The sequence below is a fragment of the Prinia subflava genome, chromosome 6 (genome assembly GCF_021018805.1).
Source record: "Prinia subflava isolate CZ2003 ecotype Zambia chromosome 6, Cam_Psub_1.2, whole genome shotgun sequence".
Taxonomy (NCBI): domain Eukaryota; kingdom Metazoa; phylum Chordata; class Aves; order Passeriformes; family Cisticolidae; genus Prinia; species Prinia subflava.
The window spans coordinates 10,651,738-10,672,919 of record NC_086252.1 but is presented as its reverse complement, the minus strand read 5'-3'; the positions used below and the strand labels follow the sequence as shown (position 1 = coordinate 10,672,919).

The 21,182-nt window shown below is 39.6% G+C and overlaps 1 protein-coding gene across 2 annotated transcripts in view; it reads left to right on the top strand.

Moving 5' to 3' along the window:
• The window catches only part of HECW2 (HECT, C2 and WW domain containing E3 ubiquitin protein ligase 2), a 144,484-nt gene extending 124,147 nt beyond the window's left edge, over positions 1 to 20,337 (top strand). For both annotated transcript variants that reach the window (XM_063400203.1, XM_063400204.1), the window contains 9 exons: positions 1,418 to 1,531; positions 5,196 to 5,348; positions 7,368 to 7,466; positions 8,635 to 8,764; positions 9,354 to 9,500; positions 9,904 to 10,018; positions 10,730 to 10,815; positions 12,096 to 12,208; positions 17,672 to 20,337. In XM_063400203.1, the coding sequence (XP_063256273.1) occupies positions 1,418 to 1,531; positions 5,196 to 5,348; positions 7,368 to 7,466; positions 8,635 to 8,764; positions 9,354 to 9,500; positions 9,904 to 10,018; positions 10,730 to 10,815; positions 12,096 to 12,208; positions 17,672 to 17,783 (1,069 nt within the window). In that variant the 3' untranslated portion in view covers positions 17,784 to 20,337. The remainder of the gene's footprint in view (positions 1 to 1,417; positions 1,532 to 5,195; positions 5,349 to 7,367; positions 7,467 to 8,634; positions 8,765 to 9,353; positions 9,501 to 9,903; positions 10,019 to 10,729; positions 10,816 to 12,095; positions 12,209 to 17,671) is intronic.
• Positions 20,338 to 21,182: the final 845 nt, after the last annotated feature.

Here is a 21,182-nt window from a genome sequence, read left to right as displayed (position 1 = left end):
TTATATATATGGATTGTCCTCACAAGATACTTTCAAAATTTTGTAAATCACCAAGTCTTGTGCCAATCAAACAGTTACGAGGCACTAGAGCATGATTTAATCATTTCCTCTGTTATATAAAGGGGGTTTTCTATTTGGGTTTTTTTTCTTTAATTTCCTTCAGCCAGTCACTTCTCTTATTTTGCAGAAATCTGTTCAAAGCTCAGACTTAATTCATGTGAGCTTGCTACAAGTTTTGCAAAACTGAAATGGGAATAAAATGGTATTGTTTAGACAAGTCTTAAGAGGCAAAGGTGGAGCAGTGTCTGCCTAGATTATAATGAAATCATAAACAGTTAAAGCCTTATCTATGAAAGCTTTGTCCTGAATGCTTGGGCAAAGAACTGGTGGGGAGCATTCACTCCTTGTAATCTGTGTTCCATTTCTTACACCCTTTTTCCCCCTGTCCTTTCTTCCCTGACCTATTTGCTGTAGATTTTTAAGCTGCAGTTTGACATGTGAATGGAAGTTTTCACTGGGTTGCTTTCCCAGGCAACAGCGCTGACCTGTTGAAAGCAAGGCCCAGCACAGCCCCCCTGCTGCCTGGGTGCTGTTGTTGCCCAGGTACCTGCTCAGTGCCTGGGCTCTGCCCTTGGTGTCCTCGGCAGGATGGCTCAGAGCAGTCACTGAGCTCAGCAGGGCCTTGGCAGGAGCCTGGGCTGCCTTCAGCTGCCATCTCGGGCACACACAGAAGGCAAGATTTGAATATAAAGCAAGTGAAGTTTCAGGAAACTAATTAAACACATTTTTTTTGAAGAGATTAAAATGTTTAAGTAAGGAGGACTCTTTCACCTCTTATTTTAGACCTTTGACACTTCCTCATTTTCATAATTTGTCTTTCAGAAGGTACATTGCGTTTTCACATGTGATGTTTCAGTGGGGTTTTGTACAAATAATTGCCATTCCTTCTAGACTATTTGTACCATGACACACTCAAGGATAATGTAGGGATGTGTGTTTCTGGGTTTACTATACTGTGATTTTCCATGGTTTTATTTTTTTCTGTATTAAGAGAATGATTTTTATGGAAAAAGATTACATTCCTGCTCACAGTAAAACTCACTTAGGAGCCCAGCTTTACAAAAGGATTTCAGACTTAATGAAAATGCCAGCTTCAGGACCTTAAGGCTTTATTTTAAGGAAGAACCAAGGTAGACAAAACAAAACTACTCTATTTTGTACAAGGGACATTTTGTTGAAACCTTAGGGAGAGCACTGGAGGAGATGGACTAACAGGAGCTTCCTGATCTGGGTAAAATTATCCAGCAGAAATAGGTATCTCTGAAATCACCCTCTTACTATCCTGCAGTGTAAATAAATGTTTCCAAATGTGGTTCATGTTCCCAAATGGCTGTTTCAAAATAATTTTGCCCTTCAGATTAATCATCAGGAGAGATCACTTGCTAGAAGATGCCTTTAACCAGATCATGGGCTACTCAAGGAAAGACCTGCAGAGAAATAAACTCTATGTTACGTTCGTTGGGGAAGAAGGGTGAGTAGAGCACAGAAGTATTTGTGGTCTGAGAACGCAGTGTCTTGCAGCTCCTCTCTCACCAAACTTGTCAAGAGTGAAAAGAGGAAGGACTGCAGTCAGGAAATGCCACAAACACAAGCCCAGAACATTACAGCTGTTCAAGACGGCTTCTTGAGCATTTTACAATGTAACATATCCTGCCTTTGCAGAAGTAACGTGAATGAAGTAATGTGAATGCTTATGTGAATTTTCTCAGTAGTTGGTGTATGTTTCAGAATGTTGCTGGGAAAGCAAATTAAAAACCAGACAACTTTCTTGTGTTATTCATATTTCTTCTCTCTCAGTGCTGTTGTGTCTCCAGGGTTTACCAAAAGACAGCTGCCATTTGTTGGAGGGAGAGTGCTTTTGGTGTAGGCTATGGGCTCAGTCCTTAATTTAGACCCTGTGTGAGGCACTAGGAGCAGAAAGCCCTCAGTGCTACAGGAGGTGCTCACTGCCTCTCTGGGCCAGGGCCTACATCACAAATAAAAGCAGCTGGGCTGTTGCCATTTGTTAAAAAACCCCAAATACTCCCCACTCTTCAAAGTCACATTCAGAGAATCCTCAGTCTGTGTCTAATGAAAGTCTAATGTGTTACAGGTTGTGAGATGTGCTTTGCAAAGCAAGATGTGGTTAGATTTCCTTTGCAAGTGAAACTGAAACAATGTACTATTTGCTGCTTTTGTCTCTTAGTTTGTGCCCCCTTTGGCAGGTATTGAAGCCCACTTGTCAAAGCCCAATTGCTGAAACACTTCATGAATGTTTGTAAATACATTCGAAGTTTTATTCCTTGATATTCAGAAAACTGCAGCACAGCTCTTGGAATGCTGTAGCATGTGCTATTGCCATGCAATGTGTGAGTCTTTAAAATGCAAAGTTGTAACAGAAACATCTCTTACAAGATTAGATACAATTAATATGTCTTTGAAAACCTCTAAATCCTGCTATTTGTCTAAAGTTCACCCTGAGGCACTTAGTGTTAATAAAGACCTAGTGAAGTCTTAAAATAAAGAATGTTGACAGCTGAGAGCCAAGTGTGGACTTGTTCATATAAATAATATCACCAAGCTGTCTGAGGAAAAACTCAGAACTGGAATGGCAAGGCTGGTGCACAGTGAGATTATGCTGTATTGACAGAGGAGGGTGGGGATGCCAGGAGCAAGCCCTGTTTTACACAGCCCCTACCAGCCTTTACTTTCACTGCTACAGCCTCAAATCAGACTTAAAAATGAAAGGGAAAATTTTTAAATCATACATGAGATAGAGATTGATCCAGATACATCATCTCCTTTCATCAGATGTCAGACTTTTGCATTTCACCACTCAGCAACATGAAGAGTGACCTGGAAATGGAGGTGACACCTCCTGTCCCCATTATATCCAGCTTTACATGAGACTCTAGCCTTAATGGAAAAGAATCAGTTAATTAAGAGCAAAGTCAAATTAAAATGATGTCAGTCCTTTATTTACACATCTGTATTTCTAATGAAGAAAGGATGTGTGCAAACAGTATTGTTTCATCAGAGATGGTGCAAGGATGTGTATCACATCCAACTACTCATTTGGCCAGGTGAAGAAAGACAGGTCAGGGTGGAGGAGAGGAGGAATACTGAAAGTTAATTGTTTCCTATTTGCTCCTCCTTTCTTAAGATTTTAAGTAGGAATTTGCTTTTGCATTTCTTTTCCTCTTGGTAAAGAGATGTAAGTCACAAAGTAATGGGTCAGGAAATACTTACATAATACAACATTTTAGTAACTATTGATTTATTAGTGTATAAAACAGTAAGTGGGGCAACTTAGACATGGTTATTGCTGTTCAAGTGATTTCTCTCATAAGTCTCATGTTTATTTTCCTCAAATCTTCCGTTTCTATACTCATCAATTGTCATGCTCATTTAATGATTTTTATACACTAATAATTCATGTGGTGATAGCTTATGAAAATTCAGCTAAAAAGAATATGGTTCCTTGTTTTTGCTGAGTTCTTTGAACTACTAGGAGAAGCTGCTTTGCATTTAAGAGTGGTAAATCTGAAGTATTAATGGTGCTTCCTAGGAGACATGAGTCATGTTGCCAACAACATATTACTCTACTATATCCAAATGCCCCACAGTTGCAGCTGTTGTGTGGTTGCATACCTCTTGTATGAAGTTTTCTCACCCTTGTGCCAAGCCTTTAATTGTCGGATAAATCTGACTGGCAGTGCAGGGCTCTCATGATTGATTTGTTTAACATGACTCACAGTAACTGCATACAGAGGAGCTGTATGAAATGGCTGATAGTCAAGCATGCAGTTTCCTTTCTATCTCAGGATTTCATAGTCTCTGATTATGCCAGAAGTTTGCAAGAGTCTTCCAGATGACCCTTTACTTGATCCTGGTGTTCATGCCAAGATTAAGATCCAACAGTTGTCCATGGTATCAAACCATTTTTGATTTTTTTTTTTCTAATTTGTTGATGGAATCTACCCCTTCTTGCCAGGATAGGGATCTATGTCAGTACTTCACTGCTGAAGCTCAACAGAAGTGAAATGCTTCCAAGTGACTGAAGGGAAAATGTTTTTTATTCAGCTGAGGAAAGAGGGTTTGTCCTCAGCTTGATAATGGCACCTAGCCTTTTCTGACAACTTCTTTAACAACATCCTCAAAAACAACTCTCATTTGTGGTTGTCTTCTGTAAAAGTTTATGAGCCAAAACATTCATAGCAGAAGTTTTGTGAAAGCTGACCCTCTCTGTGGCACTTCTGTCTGTGCATTGTCTTAGTACTTAAGTCAGATATTAAATCTTTTATCTATAAAAGATGTATCTTTCTATCTATTTGTTAGGGTTATAATATTCTCTGTTCCCTACTGGAAAACCCCTAGTTTTCTGCTTGCCAACTCTAAGAGAGTATTAACATCATACCTAACTCATTTCACTGGTGACCTGCAGAGTAATGTCACAATTCAGCCTCAGTGCATTTTCAGCAATGAGTTTGTTTATCGTTCAGGAAGAAGGGGTTATTTAGATCCTTTAGTACTGGAATCTTGAAATAGGGGAAAAAAAAAAAAAAAAGAAAGCAACAAAAAAACCCAACAAAGGAAGTGCACTCTCCAAAAGACATTTAAATGCACTCAAGTTTGGAAGACAGACAAGAAAATTTAGACCAAGAAACATAAATCACTGAAGTAATCTCAGATTATATTGCTAGGGAAAACAGAAATATTATCCCTCAACTTGTCCTATGGTTGCAAGTCTGCAAAGACAAAATATGATCATTGTTTATTTTCATTGTTAATTTGTCAGATGCAGATAAGTCTGATTTTGGCTCTTTTCATGATTTTCCTCCTCCCTACCCTGTCCACTGCCAATTATTTGGTTCTATTCCTGTGGCAAAGAGGCCAGTACAGCTGGGGCCAGGGCCAAAGGTTTTTTCTGAGAGCACCCCATATGGAGAGCTTCATTCCAGTCCTCCAAGCCATTCCATTTTAGAATAGTCCCTTGAGAGTTCTGCATACTTAGGCATTAGGCAATCTGCATGGATAAGGGTTTTGGTTAAAATCTTACGAAATTTTAATCAAAATATAGTGTAAGGAATGTAGATTTAAAAAAAAAAAGTTTGAAAGTTTCTTACTTCATAGTAATGTCAGGTTTCTCTTTAAAGGTTGGACTACAGTGGACCATCAAGGGAGTTTTTTTTCCTGGTGTCCAGGGAGCTCTTCAATCCCTATTATGGTTTGTTTGAATATTCAGCCAACGATACCTACACAGTACAAATAAGTCCCATGTCTGCTTTTGTGGACAATCACCATGAGTGGTAAGAATTATTTTCTTTTTGTTTTTCAGATACATTTTCTGTTATTCCCACTTGTAGAACAACTGCTCAAATCTGCTCAGATATGTAACACATAATCTGATCTTTTTAACCAGCAGCAAAATAACTGCATTTCTTTAGACTTCTCTGATTCTGGTTTCTCTTGTGGTTTTCAAATGATCCTATTTCTCACAAGGTCAGCAAAATTATGATTTGAAACATGTACCATGGGATTGTCTCGCAACACAACTCCCTGCATTTCTTGTACATTAGCAGTTATTTCATGAAAGCAATATTAACCTCTTGTATATTAGAAAAAATAACAACACATTGACTTTTTGTCAGCTGAGGAGATGAAGGGAGGTTTCAGGCCTGTATTACTGTATGTAGTTTGTGTGAGTCTTCCTAAAGAGTGCTGAGATCTCCTCAGTGGAAAAATCCTGCCATACCTATTGGAAGGAAGTCTGTGGTGATATCTTAATTGGGGGTAGGGGGAAGACTGCTGATCACACAGCTTTGAAACAGTCTGTACATTCACCCATGCTTCTAAAATAGTGATCAAGGATTTTTGCATAATCCCATTTTCACAATTATAAGCCCATTTAAATCACCCTCAGCTGATTTAAGCCATGGCATCACCATAAATGTGAAAAGCTGTGCTGTGACTATTAACAGAGAATTCTGCTGTGTAAGTAGTTGGATTACATTAATAGTGGAATGACAACTGCTCATCTCTGTAGGACAGATATGCACTGAGTTCTTATTTTTTGAAAGCCAGTTATGAAGAATGAGTATCAGAGGAGAATCTCATTACTAATTTTGCAAATGAAAAGAAAATCAACTGGTTGGCAGTTCAGTTAGTCGAAGCAACCTGCCTGTTGAACTCCAATACTTCAAGTCTCTATTGGAAAGGCAGAACAATCTGGCAGAGAGGTGAGAGAAAACCCTTATGCAGCTGGGCAGCTTCTGCCAACGATTTTTGTTCATCCCTGGCTTCTGCAGTGCTGGACCAGAGACCTTGGGAATGGAGGAGGCATGACCCCTGTCTCTATCACAGAGTTTTGTACAGCTGGTTTTGTAGAGCCCCAGGGGAATTCAGAAAATGCAGCTGTGACAGGCATTTTATGCATGGAAAGGGGAAGGTTCTGCATGTCACATCCTCATCTTGCAAACATTGTACAAGCAGGTATAACAAAGCCCTAATTCTTCCAAGAAAAATATTCTAAAGGACACATAAACAGAAAGTTCAAGAAACATTTACTTTGAAAACAAACACTAGACTTTAATCTAGTTTTAAAATTGTGGAAGAGTTTTCACAATGGATCTTGATTCTCATGGGAATATTTGCAAAGACCCTCCTATTTCAAGGTTGCTGCCATCTCATCTCAACCCTGGCAAACTTCCTCCCTACACACCCAGCAAAATGAGGATAATAAGAGAGAGGTGAGAGAAGGAGATTTAGATCCTGTTGACATAAGGCTGGAGAGCACAGCAATACATAAAAAACTTCCTGGCACTGTTTGTGAATATATACGTAGAACCCCTTAACCACAGTCAGAAGAGGGAGCAAGGAGCCACTGTAAGCAGGAAAGAGAGGAATCATGAGATGTCTGGGAGAGTCGAAAAACCTTTGGCCTCTCTATAATATGGAAACAAGTTAATCCTGTGAGGTGTGAAATGAAAAAGACAGTGGCTACCATTTTGGGAGATAATGCATTTATAAAGCCCCCTGCTCTGGCAGGGGCTGATTGGGTTAAATACGGATTTGACATTTTTGAGCAGTTGTAACTTAGGTATCTGATGGATTTTCCACACCCTGCAGACTTGCTATTTTTTATTATTTTTTTCCCTGTGCCTTACTGAGAATGTTAAAGAAACCCAAGAAATAAACAAAAATGCCACTATTTAGACATAGCTGTCTGATTTAATAATGCTGTTCGGAAATACATGCAAGTTTTGATGACAGAGCAGTGTACCAACCACAAAGTTTCAGTATCACAACTGTAACTCTTTCTCTTCCAGGTTCAGGTTTAGTGGTCGAATTCTTGGTCTTGCTCTGATACATCAGTATTTGCTGGATGCCTTTTTTACAAGACCCTTTTATAAAGCCCTCCTCCGAATGTGAGTAGAATTGTTCTGTCTCCTCTTCCATTTGGTTCCTTCCTCATCAATGATGCCATTTTGTGTATGGGTTATATATGATGCTTTATTGACAAAGGAGACAGGCCATTATTTCTAATTTAATAAACTGATTTCAATCCATGAATTTTCAAAACATTTTCCTTGCTTCCACTACCTCAGAATGTTGTTTGTGATCAGTATGAGAACCTCTTGTTTTTCAGCCCTGTTACCAGCCTTCTTCTACAAAGTCATAGATTTGAAGATGTACAATGAAATGCTGTGGGCTTATTCCAGATAGAGTTCTTATTCATTTGTCATGTAATGACTCACAGGATAGGATATGAATCACTTCATAACTTAGACTGCACCATCCATTCTCAGGCAGACTGATTGTTGGCAATCTCCATTTTGAGGAGCTGTACTTTGATAGACTTCAGACTTAGCTTCCAGAACTACTGCTTCTGTTCTGGCTGAAACAATGAGAGCTGTGCTTGCTCAGCATGTCTGGAACCTAAGACCTAATGAACTTAAGGTGCTTTACTTTTTATTTGAAAACTGGTTTTGAGAAGTCTGGAAGCATTTTTTTTTTTCTATTAAACATTGCATGTTCAAGTAGTGGGGAGTAATTAATCCATTCCTATTGCACATATATTTTGAAAACACCTCAATGCTAGAAGCATCATTTTAGTAAGAAGGATAAGGTAAGGGAAAGTATGGCAAAAGGTAAAAAGATGTTTCTGTCGTAAGCTGGAAATCTAAGCAGTGCAACAAATGATGAGAGATGAGGCAGTGTAACCACTTAAACAAAAAGGACACTGCTTGCTTGTTAAAAAAATCTTACCATTTCTTTTGTTATTGGAATTCTTTGTCTCTCCAATGTATGTATTTTCATAATTCCTAAATGAGCTTCACAGGAAAGATGGAGCAGACTCACCATAAGCTTAAGAAGAGTCTGTCTTCAAATTGAATTCTGGAGTTTTGTATATTTAGAGTTATTTTGTGTTGTACAGTAACTGCTGTTACCAGGCAAATAAACAGATTTCAAGTTGTCCTCTCTATTGATGTTTCTCTTGGCTCCCATTCACAATCTGTTTTGTCTGAGTTTAGTTCCTGAGCACAGGCTGCTGCCATCATCTGTATTTGCGTGTTTTCTTCTTTCTTCTGTCAGACTCTGTGACCTGAGTGACCTGGAATATCTGGATGAGGAGTTTCACCAGAGTTTACAGTGGATGAAAGACAATGATATACATGATATCCTGGATCTGACATTTACTGTAAATGAAGAAGTTTTTGGCCAGGTATGCAAGAGTCTTCATTTCCTTGGTGCATTCTACTGCTAGATAAACATTTATTTGGACAGAAGAACGAGTGTCCCTCCATGCTGCTTTAAACTTGTATTTAAAAAATTCCTGCTGGTGAAACCAATGTTGAAATCTTGGGAGGAATTATTTGTACTCAGTGAAACGTGTTTTTCTGGTTAAGGAGATTTTCTGGAGAGTATCTGAAATATCAAACTTTAGGATTGCTTTGCTAGAGGTAGTTTACCTGAATTTAATTGCAGCAAAGTTGCCATTCAAAGGTATTACAACACCTTTGTTAAGGTTTTATGTAGAAAACTTCACTACTTTAGTCACTGTAAAGATTGTTTCTTCCTCTCAATTTACTCTTGATACTAACTGTGAAGGTTCCTCAGACTAAATGGAATTTAAAATATTATTTTTAAAAAGCATTTTTTGTATGTTCTCTCACTTCACATGTTCCAGTTTGCCAGTCAGGCTTGGTTAGTGATTTTGAAGAATTACTTCAACTTCAAAGTTTAAATTATTAAAATTCCTTCTTTTGTCTTTATAATAATTGTGTTGTCACTTGTTCATTTTTTGTCCTAAGATCACAGAGCGGGAACTAAAACCAGGAGGTGCCAATATCCCAGTCACGGAAAAGAACAAGAAAGAATACATAGAGAGAATGGTGAAGTGGAGAATTGAGAGGGGAGTTGTACAACAAACAGAAAGTCTAGTTCGTGGTTTCTATGAGGTAAAAAGCTCCAGAATTAAATTCACTTTCTTTCTCTTTCCAAAATATTTTTCTCTTCATGTGACTTTCCAAAATATGGGGTTCCAAATATAATCAGAAGTGCCCTTGCAGATATTGGAAGAGGAAGGGAGGGTAAAAAATAATTTTTGTAGTCATTTATGTGAAGACTGTGGTTATGTATCTACTTAGCACTGGACAGTTCTCTCAATCACTGTATGATTAGCATTGAATCCTTGCTCTGGTTCTGCATCGGGTCTCGGAGACTTGTTTGTTTAAAAAGACAAAACCTGAATTCTGAATCACCTGAAATGATACCTGGTAAATACCTTGCTAGCAGCCTTTATGGGGAGGCACAACTCAGTACATGAAGAAATGCTGCTACACATTTTATTTCTTTTCACAGGTGGTTGATGCAAGACTGGTGTCTGTATTTGATGCCAGAGAACTGGAACTGGTTATAGCTGGAACAGCAGAAATCGACTTGAGTGATTGGAGAAATAATACAGAGTACAGAGGAGGTAACTTGAATTTTGTCTTGTTCAGTGAGAGTGTCGGGGACTGTGGAACTACCCAGTTCTCAAGGCAGTAAAGAACCATCCCATGAGATACATTTATAGTAACTTTTGAACTTCTCTGGTTAAGTTAGTGTTAGGGGAAGGTAATTTATCCATTTTAGTTCACTTCATTGCATCCCCTTGCAGCTCTTCCCTGCCTGTTCTTGCCCAGACAGCATGACAGAACACTCTTCTCAACAGAATGTACCATGCACACTGGGAGGGTGCCTCCCAGATTTGGGAGAGAAATGGAAATGGGAGCCATTCTTAGTCAGATATTCCTCTCTTTTTTTACACACTCAGAGCTGACAGGAAAGTAGAAGAAATCCCAGTGACTGCAGGCTAGTAGTTGAAATAATTTGAGAACAATGTAAGATTCAGGAACTGAGAGATACTGTGAGAGAGATGGTTTCATCTCTCACATGGCTGCATCATTTGTAGCTTTGGATAGATAAATAGCACAGTATTAGACTATTTCAAGAATTGGCATTCCTGTTAGTGACTGAATAATGGAAGAAAGCTTGCACAAGGGATCTCACTTCTTTTTGTCATGTACAATTGGATAAAGAATACGGCATTATTGTGACTTGGGTTAAACTAGGAAAAGCTAACTAACTATTCCCTCAACCACTTTGATAGCACCTAAAAGTATAAAGGCTCTTCTTGTTTTAACAGGTTATCATGACAATCACATTGTAATTCGGTGGTTCTGGGCTGCTGTGGAAAGGTTCAACAATGAACAACGACTAAGACTTTTACAGGTAAGAAATCAGCTGATCTGTGTAAAAACAATTAAAATTTGATGTTAAACTAGCCCCATCCTGGTTTAGCATACCCAGAAGTTATGGTGATGTTTGCTAGTGGGAATAGCCTGAGTCAGAGGCTAACTGTAATAATTTCAAGTGACAGAAGCTCACAGCTATTTTTATACATTTCAAAGTCAAAAAGTACACTTAAGATACAATGTCTGATGTCAATAATCCTTTACTGTTGTTTGATTAAATGTACATTAATACTCCTAAAGATAGAAAAGGAAAACTTTGTAATTGGTTATGTCATTAGGTAGAAATGTTAATAGTATTTATACAGCTTAGGAAGGAGAAAGCTTAGATGGAAGTTTAAGCCCTCAAATTAGAAAATAATGATGGAAACATGAAAGTCAGTCCAATTCAATGTTCACTAAACTTGCAGGTTCCAGTCACTCTATTGCTGAAGGACAAAATATTTTAACAGAAGAATATTTATACATGTGGGTTTACTATTGAGTTAAATTTTTTACGTTTAGGTTAAATCCATCCTATCTGTAAAGAAATAAACCTCCACTGCAAACCATACCACGTTATTGATCTAATATGAAATCTGCTGTTTTTAACAGTTCAGAATTGTTATCTGATCACTGAATTATGAAGAACTTTCTTTTTTGAATCTGTTTAAGTATTTTTTAAAAGCCTGTAAATAGGCAGTGTGGAACAGATCATTTGATGGAGAGACAGAAATTAATTAGTCTCTGATCTGTCAAAAGCTATGTTTTATCTGTTCATGACAGGTTGTAAATAAAACTGCTCACCAGTCAGTATTTCAGCAAATGTCAGTGGGCATACCTAACCTTCAGAATTTAGTCCTTTTCTTACAGTAGCTAGTTGTGGTTTCTAAAGCACTGGAAATCCATATAGTAGAAAGATACAACACAAAGCCACCAGACATTACTACTTTTTGTATTAATTCCTTTTAATGCAGGAAACAGCAGAAAAAACTCACTTAGTCTTAAATCTGAGTAACTGGGTACTGATAGTGTGTTATTCTACAGTTCTTATGCAACAGAAAAGCTTTGGAGGAAATGAATCTGTAAAATTGCCTCTTCTGGAGGAAAAGAAAGGAAATGGTCTGTTTGCCCTTAACCTCCATGTAAAGCAGCATTTATTGCTTGTGCCTCCCCAGTTTCCTTGCTTTGCAAATGCTTTTCCCAAGTGTTTGGGTGTGCTGCTGTGAGTGTCCCCAGGCCATGTGTGCAGGCGCTGTCCTGATGTGTTTGTGCTGGCAGTTTGTCACAGGCACGTCCAGCATTCCCTATGAAGGCTTTGCCTCTCTCCGGGGGAGCAACGGGCCCAGGCGCTTCTGCGTGGAGAAGTGGGGGAAGATCACTGCTCTCCCAAGGTACAGCTCTGGGGGCTCTCATGCCAGGGTGGCCTCACGGGGCCACTCTCTGGGGTGGCAGATCAGCTCTTTGACAAACATAAACAAGCTCTCACTGAATATGCAAATACACCTTCCCTTATGTGCAAATTTCTTTCCCCGTTGTTACAGTGTCTAATGCATCCATTTTGGTTGGAACTCAGTTTTGTTCCCTTAAGGTGGACGAGGCAGCTGACATCTGTATTGTAGTGTGTTTCTCACAGAAAATTATCTTGGAATGATAGCTACTCCTGACTTTCTTTGTTACATTTGATTAAATGTGCAAGTGTTTACTTACTGAACATGCAGTTCACAAGTTAGGAGCAAAATTTAATATGAATTAAAATGAAATAGCTCTTGTGACTATGTCTGACTGAAAGCTACTATTATATTTTTTTCATCAGTCACAGGCTTTATAGTATAGTTTAGTGATATAATTTTGATGCTTGGTCTGATGTCAAATGTTAACAAATACTGAAGAGGCAAGTTGTGAGTGCAGAATAGGTGGAAGGGAGTCATTTCACTTGAGAAGCAGCAAGAGAGACAAGAGAAGGTGAGGATTTCAAAGAGAACAAGTAAGATCAGTTGAAATAGGTGAAGAGGGTAAAGGAATGGTATGAGAGTCCAAGATGTGAAAGCAGGGGCTGAGTTGTACAAGCCCTTGCAATTTATATTGGGAAGGGCAGGTTTAGAGGAGTAGGATGAAAAGATTAAAAAAAAAAGGCTTTCCAATTTTTAGAGCAGAAAAAAAGAGTTCTCTTCAAAGGTCCACGGTAACAGTGCCAGGACTAGTCTAATAGTATGTGAATGATGAAAAAACCACCTTCAGCTTGGTTTCTTCATTGCCAAAAATGACAGGTTCCTGTCTTTACTGTGATCAGGCTGATAGCTGGGAGATTTTCTGTCACCCAGTTCTGTGATTCTGAAGCCTCTAGGATGGGTTAGGAGTGGTCAGACACAGATCAGTGTGTGGAGTGTGGGCAGCCTAACTCTGCTTAATCAGACCTCAGCTTTAGTGTGCTGTGTACAGCAGCTTTGGGCTGGGCTGATCCATGGGGGAAACTCATCCCTAATCATAAACCCACTCCTCATAAACAACTTGCATTGAGTCTCATCTTAGATACAGAGTGGCTTTCAGATACACACAGAGTCTCTCTGACCAGTAGGTTTTTCCTCCAGCACAAGGTCAGAGGCAGAAATGTCCCTTGGGTTGGGACATCTCCTGCCATCACAACCGCATGGAGAAGGTCACGGAGGAAGAAGTGGTGCTGTGAAATCCACAGGCACAGCAGGTGGCCTTTAAACAGAGCCATCTTTCCTGTTCACAGCACAAATGAGAGCCAGACAACTGAGGATTAAGGGAACCCAAATCCTGAAAATCGCTATTTCATATCAAATACTCTCATGTCATCTGGGGCCTAGTAATACCTTGTAGCCCAATAAGTCTCCTTTATAGTTTGATTATGATTAGCCTATGGACTAGCTTTGATTCTGTTTGAAAAGTAAAAGCTGGACTTCTAAAAAAATAATTTCTGACTTCAAAATTCAAGATTTTTTTTTTTTTTTGAGTTTAAGTAAGAAAAGAGATTGCATGATTTTTTTTGATATATTCTCTGAAGTTGAAATTCCCAGTGCTTGCAAGCAGAGCTTGCAGCATGGAAAAGGTCAGGACCTGCCAGAACAGGATGTTCAGAATTTCCTCTGGAAAGGTTATGCAGAACCCTGGTTGTGATACATTACAGAATAAAACTGCTTCCAAAAGTGCAATATGGAGAAATGTGTTGAGAATCTTCACTATCATAGGCGGTTTATCAAGTTTAGGGGAAATGCCAACCCTTTACATTTAAGAGTTTGTCTTCTTCATTGAAATTTCACTTAAGTTTCCCTTGGTTAGGAAACATTTGATTTTTGTCTCTCTGGATCATTTTTACCATACAAATGTGAGAATTAAAATAAAACCAACTGTGTGTGACAAACACCTACAGTCATCATGAGCAAGCAGTTCCTGGTATTCACACATGGGGAACCTTGACCTCATAAAAAATGAAGCATCTTCCGTGTTAGTGCTTAAATGGGTTAAGCCCCCAGCTGAAAGCACTGTTTGCATTTTTACACGCGTGGTTCTTGGATGCAGTGCAGCTTCAGCCTGGGTCACAGCAGCCTCTGAGACTCCCTGTGCAAACACCGGGTCCTGCTGGCTTGGAGTAACACCTCAGTAACTACAACTCCGAGTAGCAACTTTCAAGAGGTTTCCAAACAAGCCCAGCGTGTGTAAACACAACGCTGGATCTGCTGGGAACGCTGCCCTAGGACTCTGTGACTCCTTCTGATTGTCAGATAACTAAAGCTTTTATGTTAAGGCACCATCACTCACTCCTAGCGTGTTGTACTTCGCAAATTGCCCTCTTAGCAGGAATGCCTGTGAAATTTGATAGTCCTTGGTGCTCGGGTGGCAAAAGTGAGGATTTAACAGGTCAATGGACTTTGTTTCTCCTCTGTTTCTAAAAACATTGCAGTGCTGAAAACAGGAAAGAACACCCATCCCCATCTCTTCTTCCTGATCTGAGACACAAAGGGCAGCTAGGATAGTCACTTAGGTATGCGACTGTGGCCTAAGCAGCTGTGAATGTAAACACAGAAGTTTTCACTAAATGTTTGCCTAGTTCCCACTGTTCTGACTGCTGTGTAATCAGTTCTGCTGAGTCCAAACAGTGAGATTTCTGTGAGGCACATGTCAGGTTGCCGAGCTTGTATCCCTTTTACACTAACTAGGGACCATGTAAAATGCTCTGGAAATATTGATTATTAGAGGTCTAGTTTAACTACTGCTACCCAATGCCACTTCTACTTCCTTCTTTTGCACTGTATTGCAGATTAGACTAAACTAGGGGAGGGACTGGTACTCTTTCAATTCACTCCCATGTGGAGAAATTGGTTCCAGGTTCATTGCTGTACATTATTTATTCATGCATGTGATGATTCACCTGAAAATGATATTTATGTCTGACTACTGCATTTTAAGCCTATGTCACTCTCTTTTACTACGGTAATGAAAATGAAGGGGAGTTTAATTGGGAATCTGGGAAACTAGACTTTAGGAACCAAGATGGGTTTTTATGTTGTCCTAAGATGTGAGCCCAGGCAGATGAACAGTTAGTGCCCACGTGGTTTGAAATGTTAGAATGGGAAGATACTACCCAGAAGGAAAAAATCACATTTGTCTCAAGGACTTAGGAAGTTGTTTGCTGGGGTTGGAAAAGCATGCATCGCCTCAGAAGACAAAGGTCTTGGTTTTGACTTTTTTAATTACTTGGTTTTCCACAGTAAGTGATTCCATTTTCAAAATTGCCCTCAAAATAAGATAAAGCTCAGTTCTCTTACTAAATATAAACAACATGCCAGCTTACTATTAAACCAGTTCATAATGAATCCCTTGCTAATTATATACTGTGTCTTTTATAATTTGTGGTTTTACAGCCCACACAGCATGATCCATAGTTCTAATGAGTGGCTGTCAGCCCCATGGAGCAGAAGCATGTGGTTAGGCTCTTAATTGCCTAAGACTCTTCAACACTCTACATTGAATTCAAGGGATCACTGAGTTCTATTTGCTGTTGGGCTTAAATTGGTCTTTTTCTTCAAAAGAGAGTATTTTCAATTTTTTTTAAGTACTCTGTGGGAAATGGAATAATTTAATCTATATTGCAGATATGATTTGATAAGGTTTTTGGAAAGACAAAAGAGGAGTAAAAAGAAAGCTTTCCTCCAGGAGCCTTTGAGAGATGGCTGGGTAGAAAAATGTTACCAGACCCCTGGAATACAGAGTGGGGAAATGCCATCTCTGCAACACAGCATGTAGAGCAGTGTTCTTCTAAGGGTACTGAATTTGGGGAGGGTGCTAAAGGCAATGTTTTTTTGAGTGATTGCATATTTGGTGTTTGGACTGTGTTTATAATAATGGTGTGACCTTGTGTGCTGTGTGTACATATCTTCAGCCTGATATTTTTGTGACACTGCAAGGCTGTAACTGAGTGGGCGTTTCAGCTTCAATGAGTTTCACTTTGTAATGGACTCTTAAGTTTTTTAACAAGAGAGATTAACCCACTTTACTCCATGTTCCATTCCCACAGCTGGGAGTGGAGAGTCACTTCAAGTGGCAATTAATGAATTTGCTCACATGGAAGGCAGCACTTTTGACACTGGCTGTACAGACCTGTGGTAGACAGCTGGATTTCTGGGACTGGTCAGGGTAAATGAGGAGTTGCATTTGCTGTGAGGAGGGAGCTTGTTCAGTCCTTCCATTAACATGTTACATATTTACACTTAATACAGATCATACTGATGAAGGGCAGGGCACCGCAGGAGGAGTTTGGTTTTCAGCTGCACTGAATTTAAATAAATAACTCCATGATGTATTTTATTGCAAAAGAATGAAGTATTTGTAAACAGAGACCTGCCAAATTACTAAAATCAATCTAAAGTGAGGCTTTGTTACAAAGCTTTAGAGCAGAAGAGATGCCTCTTCCAGTTTCTTTTTGCATTATTTTATCCTCAAGAACCCAGCACATTAATAGTTACATTCTCTATTCCATTAGACAGGCTCATCCACCACAGTGTCTTAGAAAGTATCATCCTTAGCATGCCCGAGGTCAGGCAATGATATCCACGATTCCACTACGAAGAGAAATCTTTTTTATCTCCCTTTTCATTCCCTGGAAGAGGTTTTGAGAGGCAGTCCCGAGTGTGTCAACAACCTTGAGGAAGATGGACTTCAAAAACTGAGAAATAAATTGCATGGTCACCCTTTTAAGAAAGCTGGGTGGTTGCTAGAGGTTCATGCATGGTTTTGTGTAATTCCAAAAGCTGCTGGCCTCTAGGGCAGATATGTCCATTGGGAATACCAGCACAAGCAGTAACGCCTCAAGAACATCATCCATATGCCAAGGATATTGTAGAAGAAGGAGCATCTAATTTATCTGTCTTTTACCACTGTGGGATTGTTTCCTGTAGATCTGGAGATATGTGGAAATATCTTGTTTATCATTACAAATACAGTATTCAAGTATCATCCATACAGAAAAGAAAGGCTATGTCTCAGAAGACATATTTAAAGCCAAGATTTCAGACCAGACTCTTTTAATTGTACCATGCCAAATAATTTTTTTTTCTCATGCACATTTGATGGATAAAATTTATCCCATGTCTTTTGGACTGTCAGTGTGTTTTAAAGACCTTCATAAATGCTTCTTACTGGCTTATTTTAATAAGAAGAATGTAGATTAAACCTCACTACCTGTTCAGTTGGAAAACATCATTTGACAGAACAAAGTCGTCTAAAAGAATACTATCTGCCCATCTCTATTCAAGTACATACCAGCCTGTGTGTTCTCTTTTGAACTTTTCAAATAATGCACTTCTTCACCTCCTCTCTCTTTTTCCCCTCAGGGCTCACACTTGTTTCAACCGTCTGGACCTTCCCCCTTACCCATCATTCTCTATGCTATATGAAAAACTGTTGACAGCAGTAGAAGAGACAAGTACTTTTGGACTTGAGTGATACACAAACCACAGTGCCCAGCTCATTGGACTTTTGTGGATCTGTCTTCTCAAGGAACGAATGAACTTTTGTGTTGGATTTCCTAGAGGAAAATTGTTTCATGGTGCAATTCAAATAATGAGGTTCCACGAAGGAGCTTGTGAAGCAATTAAAAAGCATTGTGGTAGTGGCAGAATTCTCGACAGTGAAACTAGAGTGTGCCTGGTGTGCAGGGAAAGCCAAGTCTTGCAATCCATGGGGTTTGGGGACGGCTACACTTCTTAAGTCTATGTTCTGAGCAAACCAGAAACGTGATGCCATGTTGTGATCCATCTGGCTACTGCAAAACTGATATGTACCCAAGGACTGGATTTCATCAAAGTTGTTGAATATAAAATTCAAGTCAAAATGTGAAATCATTCCTCCCCTTACATACCCAGTAAAATATCAAAAAAGCGTACAGCTGAACTTTTATAAATTCTTTTTTTTTTTTGAATTCATGAAGGTACTTTACTTTATGCCATATGTTATAACAGCATATCCAACTTTACCTAAGACTACGAGTGCCTGCATGGGGAACACCATAGAGCTCAAGTTCCTGGGGCAGAAGTGAGTGGGAAGGAAAGTCAGCAACAAAGGACGTAACAACAACGGCTTGTGCATTGAGGAGGTTTGTGGAAATGCATTTGCCAGTGGTGTGTATGACAAAATATGAGCAGTTACAATGAACTTATATAAGACTGATTTTACGCTTTATACTGCATGGAAACTATTTTAAGAAGAAATTAGCAATTTATCACAGCGTATCAGGAAAAAACCCTAACACAGTGACTTCTGTTTATTTTTATAGGTTCATTATATTATGTTTCTTAGAGTGTAAACAGGAAACAAGCAAACAAAAGTGTTATTTCTGTTTTGTCACTTTCCATGCTTGAACAGACATTCTGCTAGTGTTTATTCTTTAAGCACTCTCCAGGGGAAAAAAATGCCTTTTATTTTTATAAGAGTAAAAAAACTCCCGAAAATATTTTGCACTGAATGTACCAAAGTTGAAGGGACATTATGATCTGACTGATAGCAAATTGCATCACTATCAAATATCTATAAAAATGCTTAGGAACCAGGCTTTCTTCACAGTGCCATGTCTATAGATATCAGGACTGTGCACATAAGTAATAATTTTATAATACTATATGTGATATTGTAATATGCATTTATTTTAAATGCATCCGGGTCATTTTTCATGCATTGGATAACTTAATGCAGTGGAGTTTAATACAAATATTTCATACGCTCCCCACAACTTTTTATTTGTACAGCACCGTAAAACACTAGCTCATTTGGAAAACCATGAATAACTTCTTTAAGGTGAGCCACTGGTCATAATGCCACTGTGCTGTATCAGTGAACACCTACAAGATGTAAACTGTTCATAGTGTCTAAGCTTGCATTTTCACTGATAAATAGTTTTCTTATCAAATGTTATTTGAAGCGGTTTTTATGGCATATCAAACACTGCATGGACACCAATTTCTTTATGCTTAATTTTGCTGAAATACACGAGGCTTGCTCGCTTCTGTTTTTGGTACTTTACCTCCAGATGGTCTTGTGGAACACTTGTGCAGCTGCGCCCCATTTCTTGCACAGCTGCTGTCACGCACTGCACCCACCACATTTTCAAATTGCAGGAGTTGCGCTTGGATACTGGCTGACAAGAACACAAGTCCAGCTCTGTGCTAGCCCTTTTGGTAGCACCGCAGCACAGCAAGCCCTGTTCTGTGGGAAAAGTGGCTTTTGAAGTCACCTGCTCACTTTGGAGGCTCCTGAAGGGGCATCTGAGGGAGGTGTCCTGCTTGTTCTGGTGGGAGGTTTTTTCCAGCAGAGGCGAGAATCCCTGGAGATGTTGTCAGCAGAGACTGCCAGTACACCCTCCGAGGCAGAGAGCAGCTGCAGCTGTGGTGGTGACTGAGAAAACCCTTCAGACTTACTGAGGAAATGCCACATGTGCAAAGGAAAAGCAAAATCAGGGGAAAGCATTCTTTTATTTCAAGAATAATTGAGCTTCTGCATGACATCTGGGACTCTCTTAAGTAACTTAGGTTTTCTTAGGCTACTTCTGGCTGGTATGAAGTAGCAAAGGAAAGTCCAAACACATCACCCTGTTTCTACACGTATATTTATCAGCTAAGATTGCATGCCACGGGTCCTAATGCACATCTCTCTTCAGAACATGAATGAGCAGTAGGCAAACTGACTTTTCAGCAGGTCACTCCAGCATGGCTCATGTTTCATACCATCCATTCACTGAGTAGCTAAAACTGGCACTCGGAGCAGAATGCAACTTCTGATGAGTTGAAGGACTACAGAACTTTCATTTTACAATACTGTGTTATCTGTGGTCTTAAAAAAGAGATTTTCCAGGTGGAAACTGTATCTACAAGTTTTGAACCAGATACTCTTTGGAATGAAAAGTTTAAATATTTGGCACAAAGTAAGTTTATACTAGTTTGCCTTTTAAGTTATGCTTTTGTACAAAACTAAAACAATAAATGCATCTTGTCAATTTTTATTTAAATATATCTACTGCACCCATTTGTTCTGTATTTATGCATGTAAAAATAATTGAAATCAGCCATGATAATCTGGTATTCTGTAAAGGTGTGACAGAGTCACCAGTGGGGCAGCTGTCAGTTAGAAAATAGATAAATTTAAAAAAAAATCGATCCAGAACCTTTGTAGCACTAAACCCAAGAGAGACTAAGGAGAAGTTGCTGCTTCCTCCTCTGCTGCCAACATGGCCTGGAGGACTCTAGAAAAGCGCTGTGTGAAGGTTGAGGTGTCAGCTGGGTACAGCTCCCTGTGGCGCCTGGAGCACTTGGCTCTTTGTGACGGTGTAAGTGATGCTGCTGCTCTGAAGGGAGTATAGGAAAGGAAGCTCGAGCTTAGTCAGATACCCACATCTCCTGGCAACTGCTTGGAACGTTCTCCCTTTGGTTTTGGAAGCCGTTCCCGTTAAATGTGTCCCAAGGGAAAGCCAGCTTTCATGTCCTGCAGCTAACTGCTGCAGGCCACCATGAGGCTATTGCTCATGACACAGTGTGGCAGGGATGAGGGTCCACACAGAGAAAGGCTGGGGAGCCTTTCCAAAGCTCTCCATCTCCTCAGAGCCTTTCCAGATGGTGTATTTAGGAAGGAAAATAGTAGACAGAAGAATCCCTTCAGCCAATGACAACTCATAGTAACTTAACTCACAGCATGTCCATCACACAGAGGCTGGCAGGGGACATCCTTGCAGGAATTTAAGTGAGGTGCCCAGGTTTCCTGCTCTGCTGGAAAGTGGAGCTGCACAATCACCAGCCAAAAAGCAGCTCCCAGGTCACTACAGCCTGGGCAGACTGGCAGCAGAGTGGCCTCTGTCCC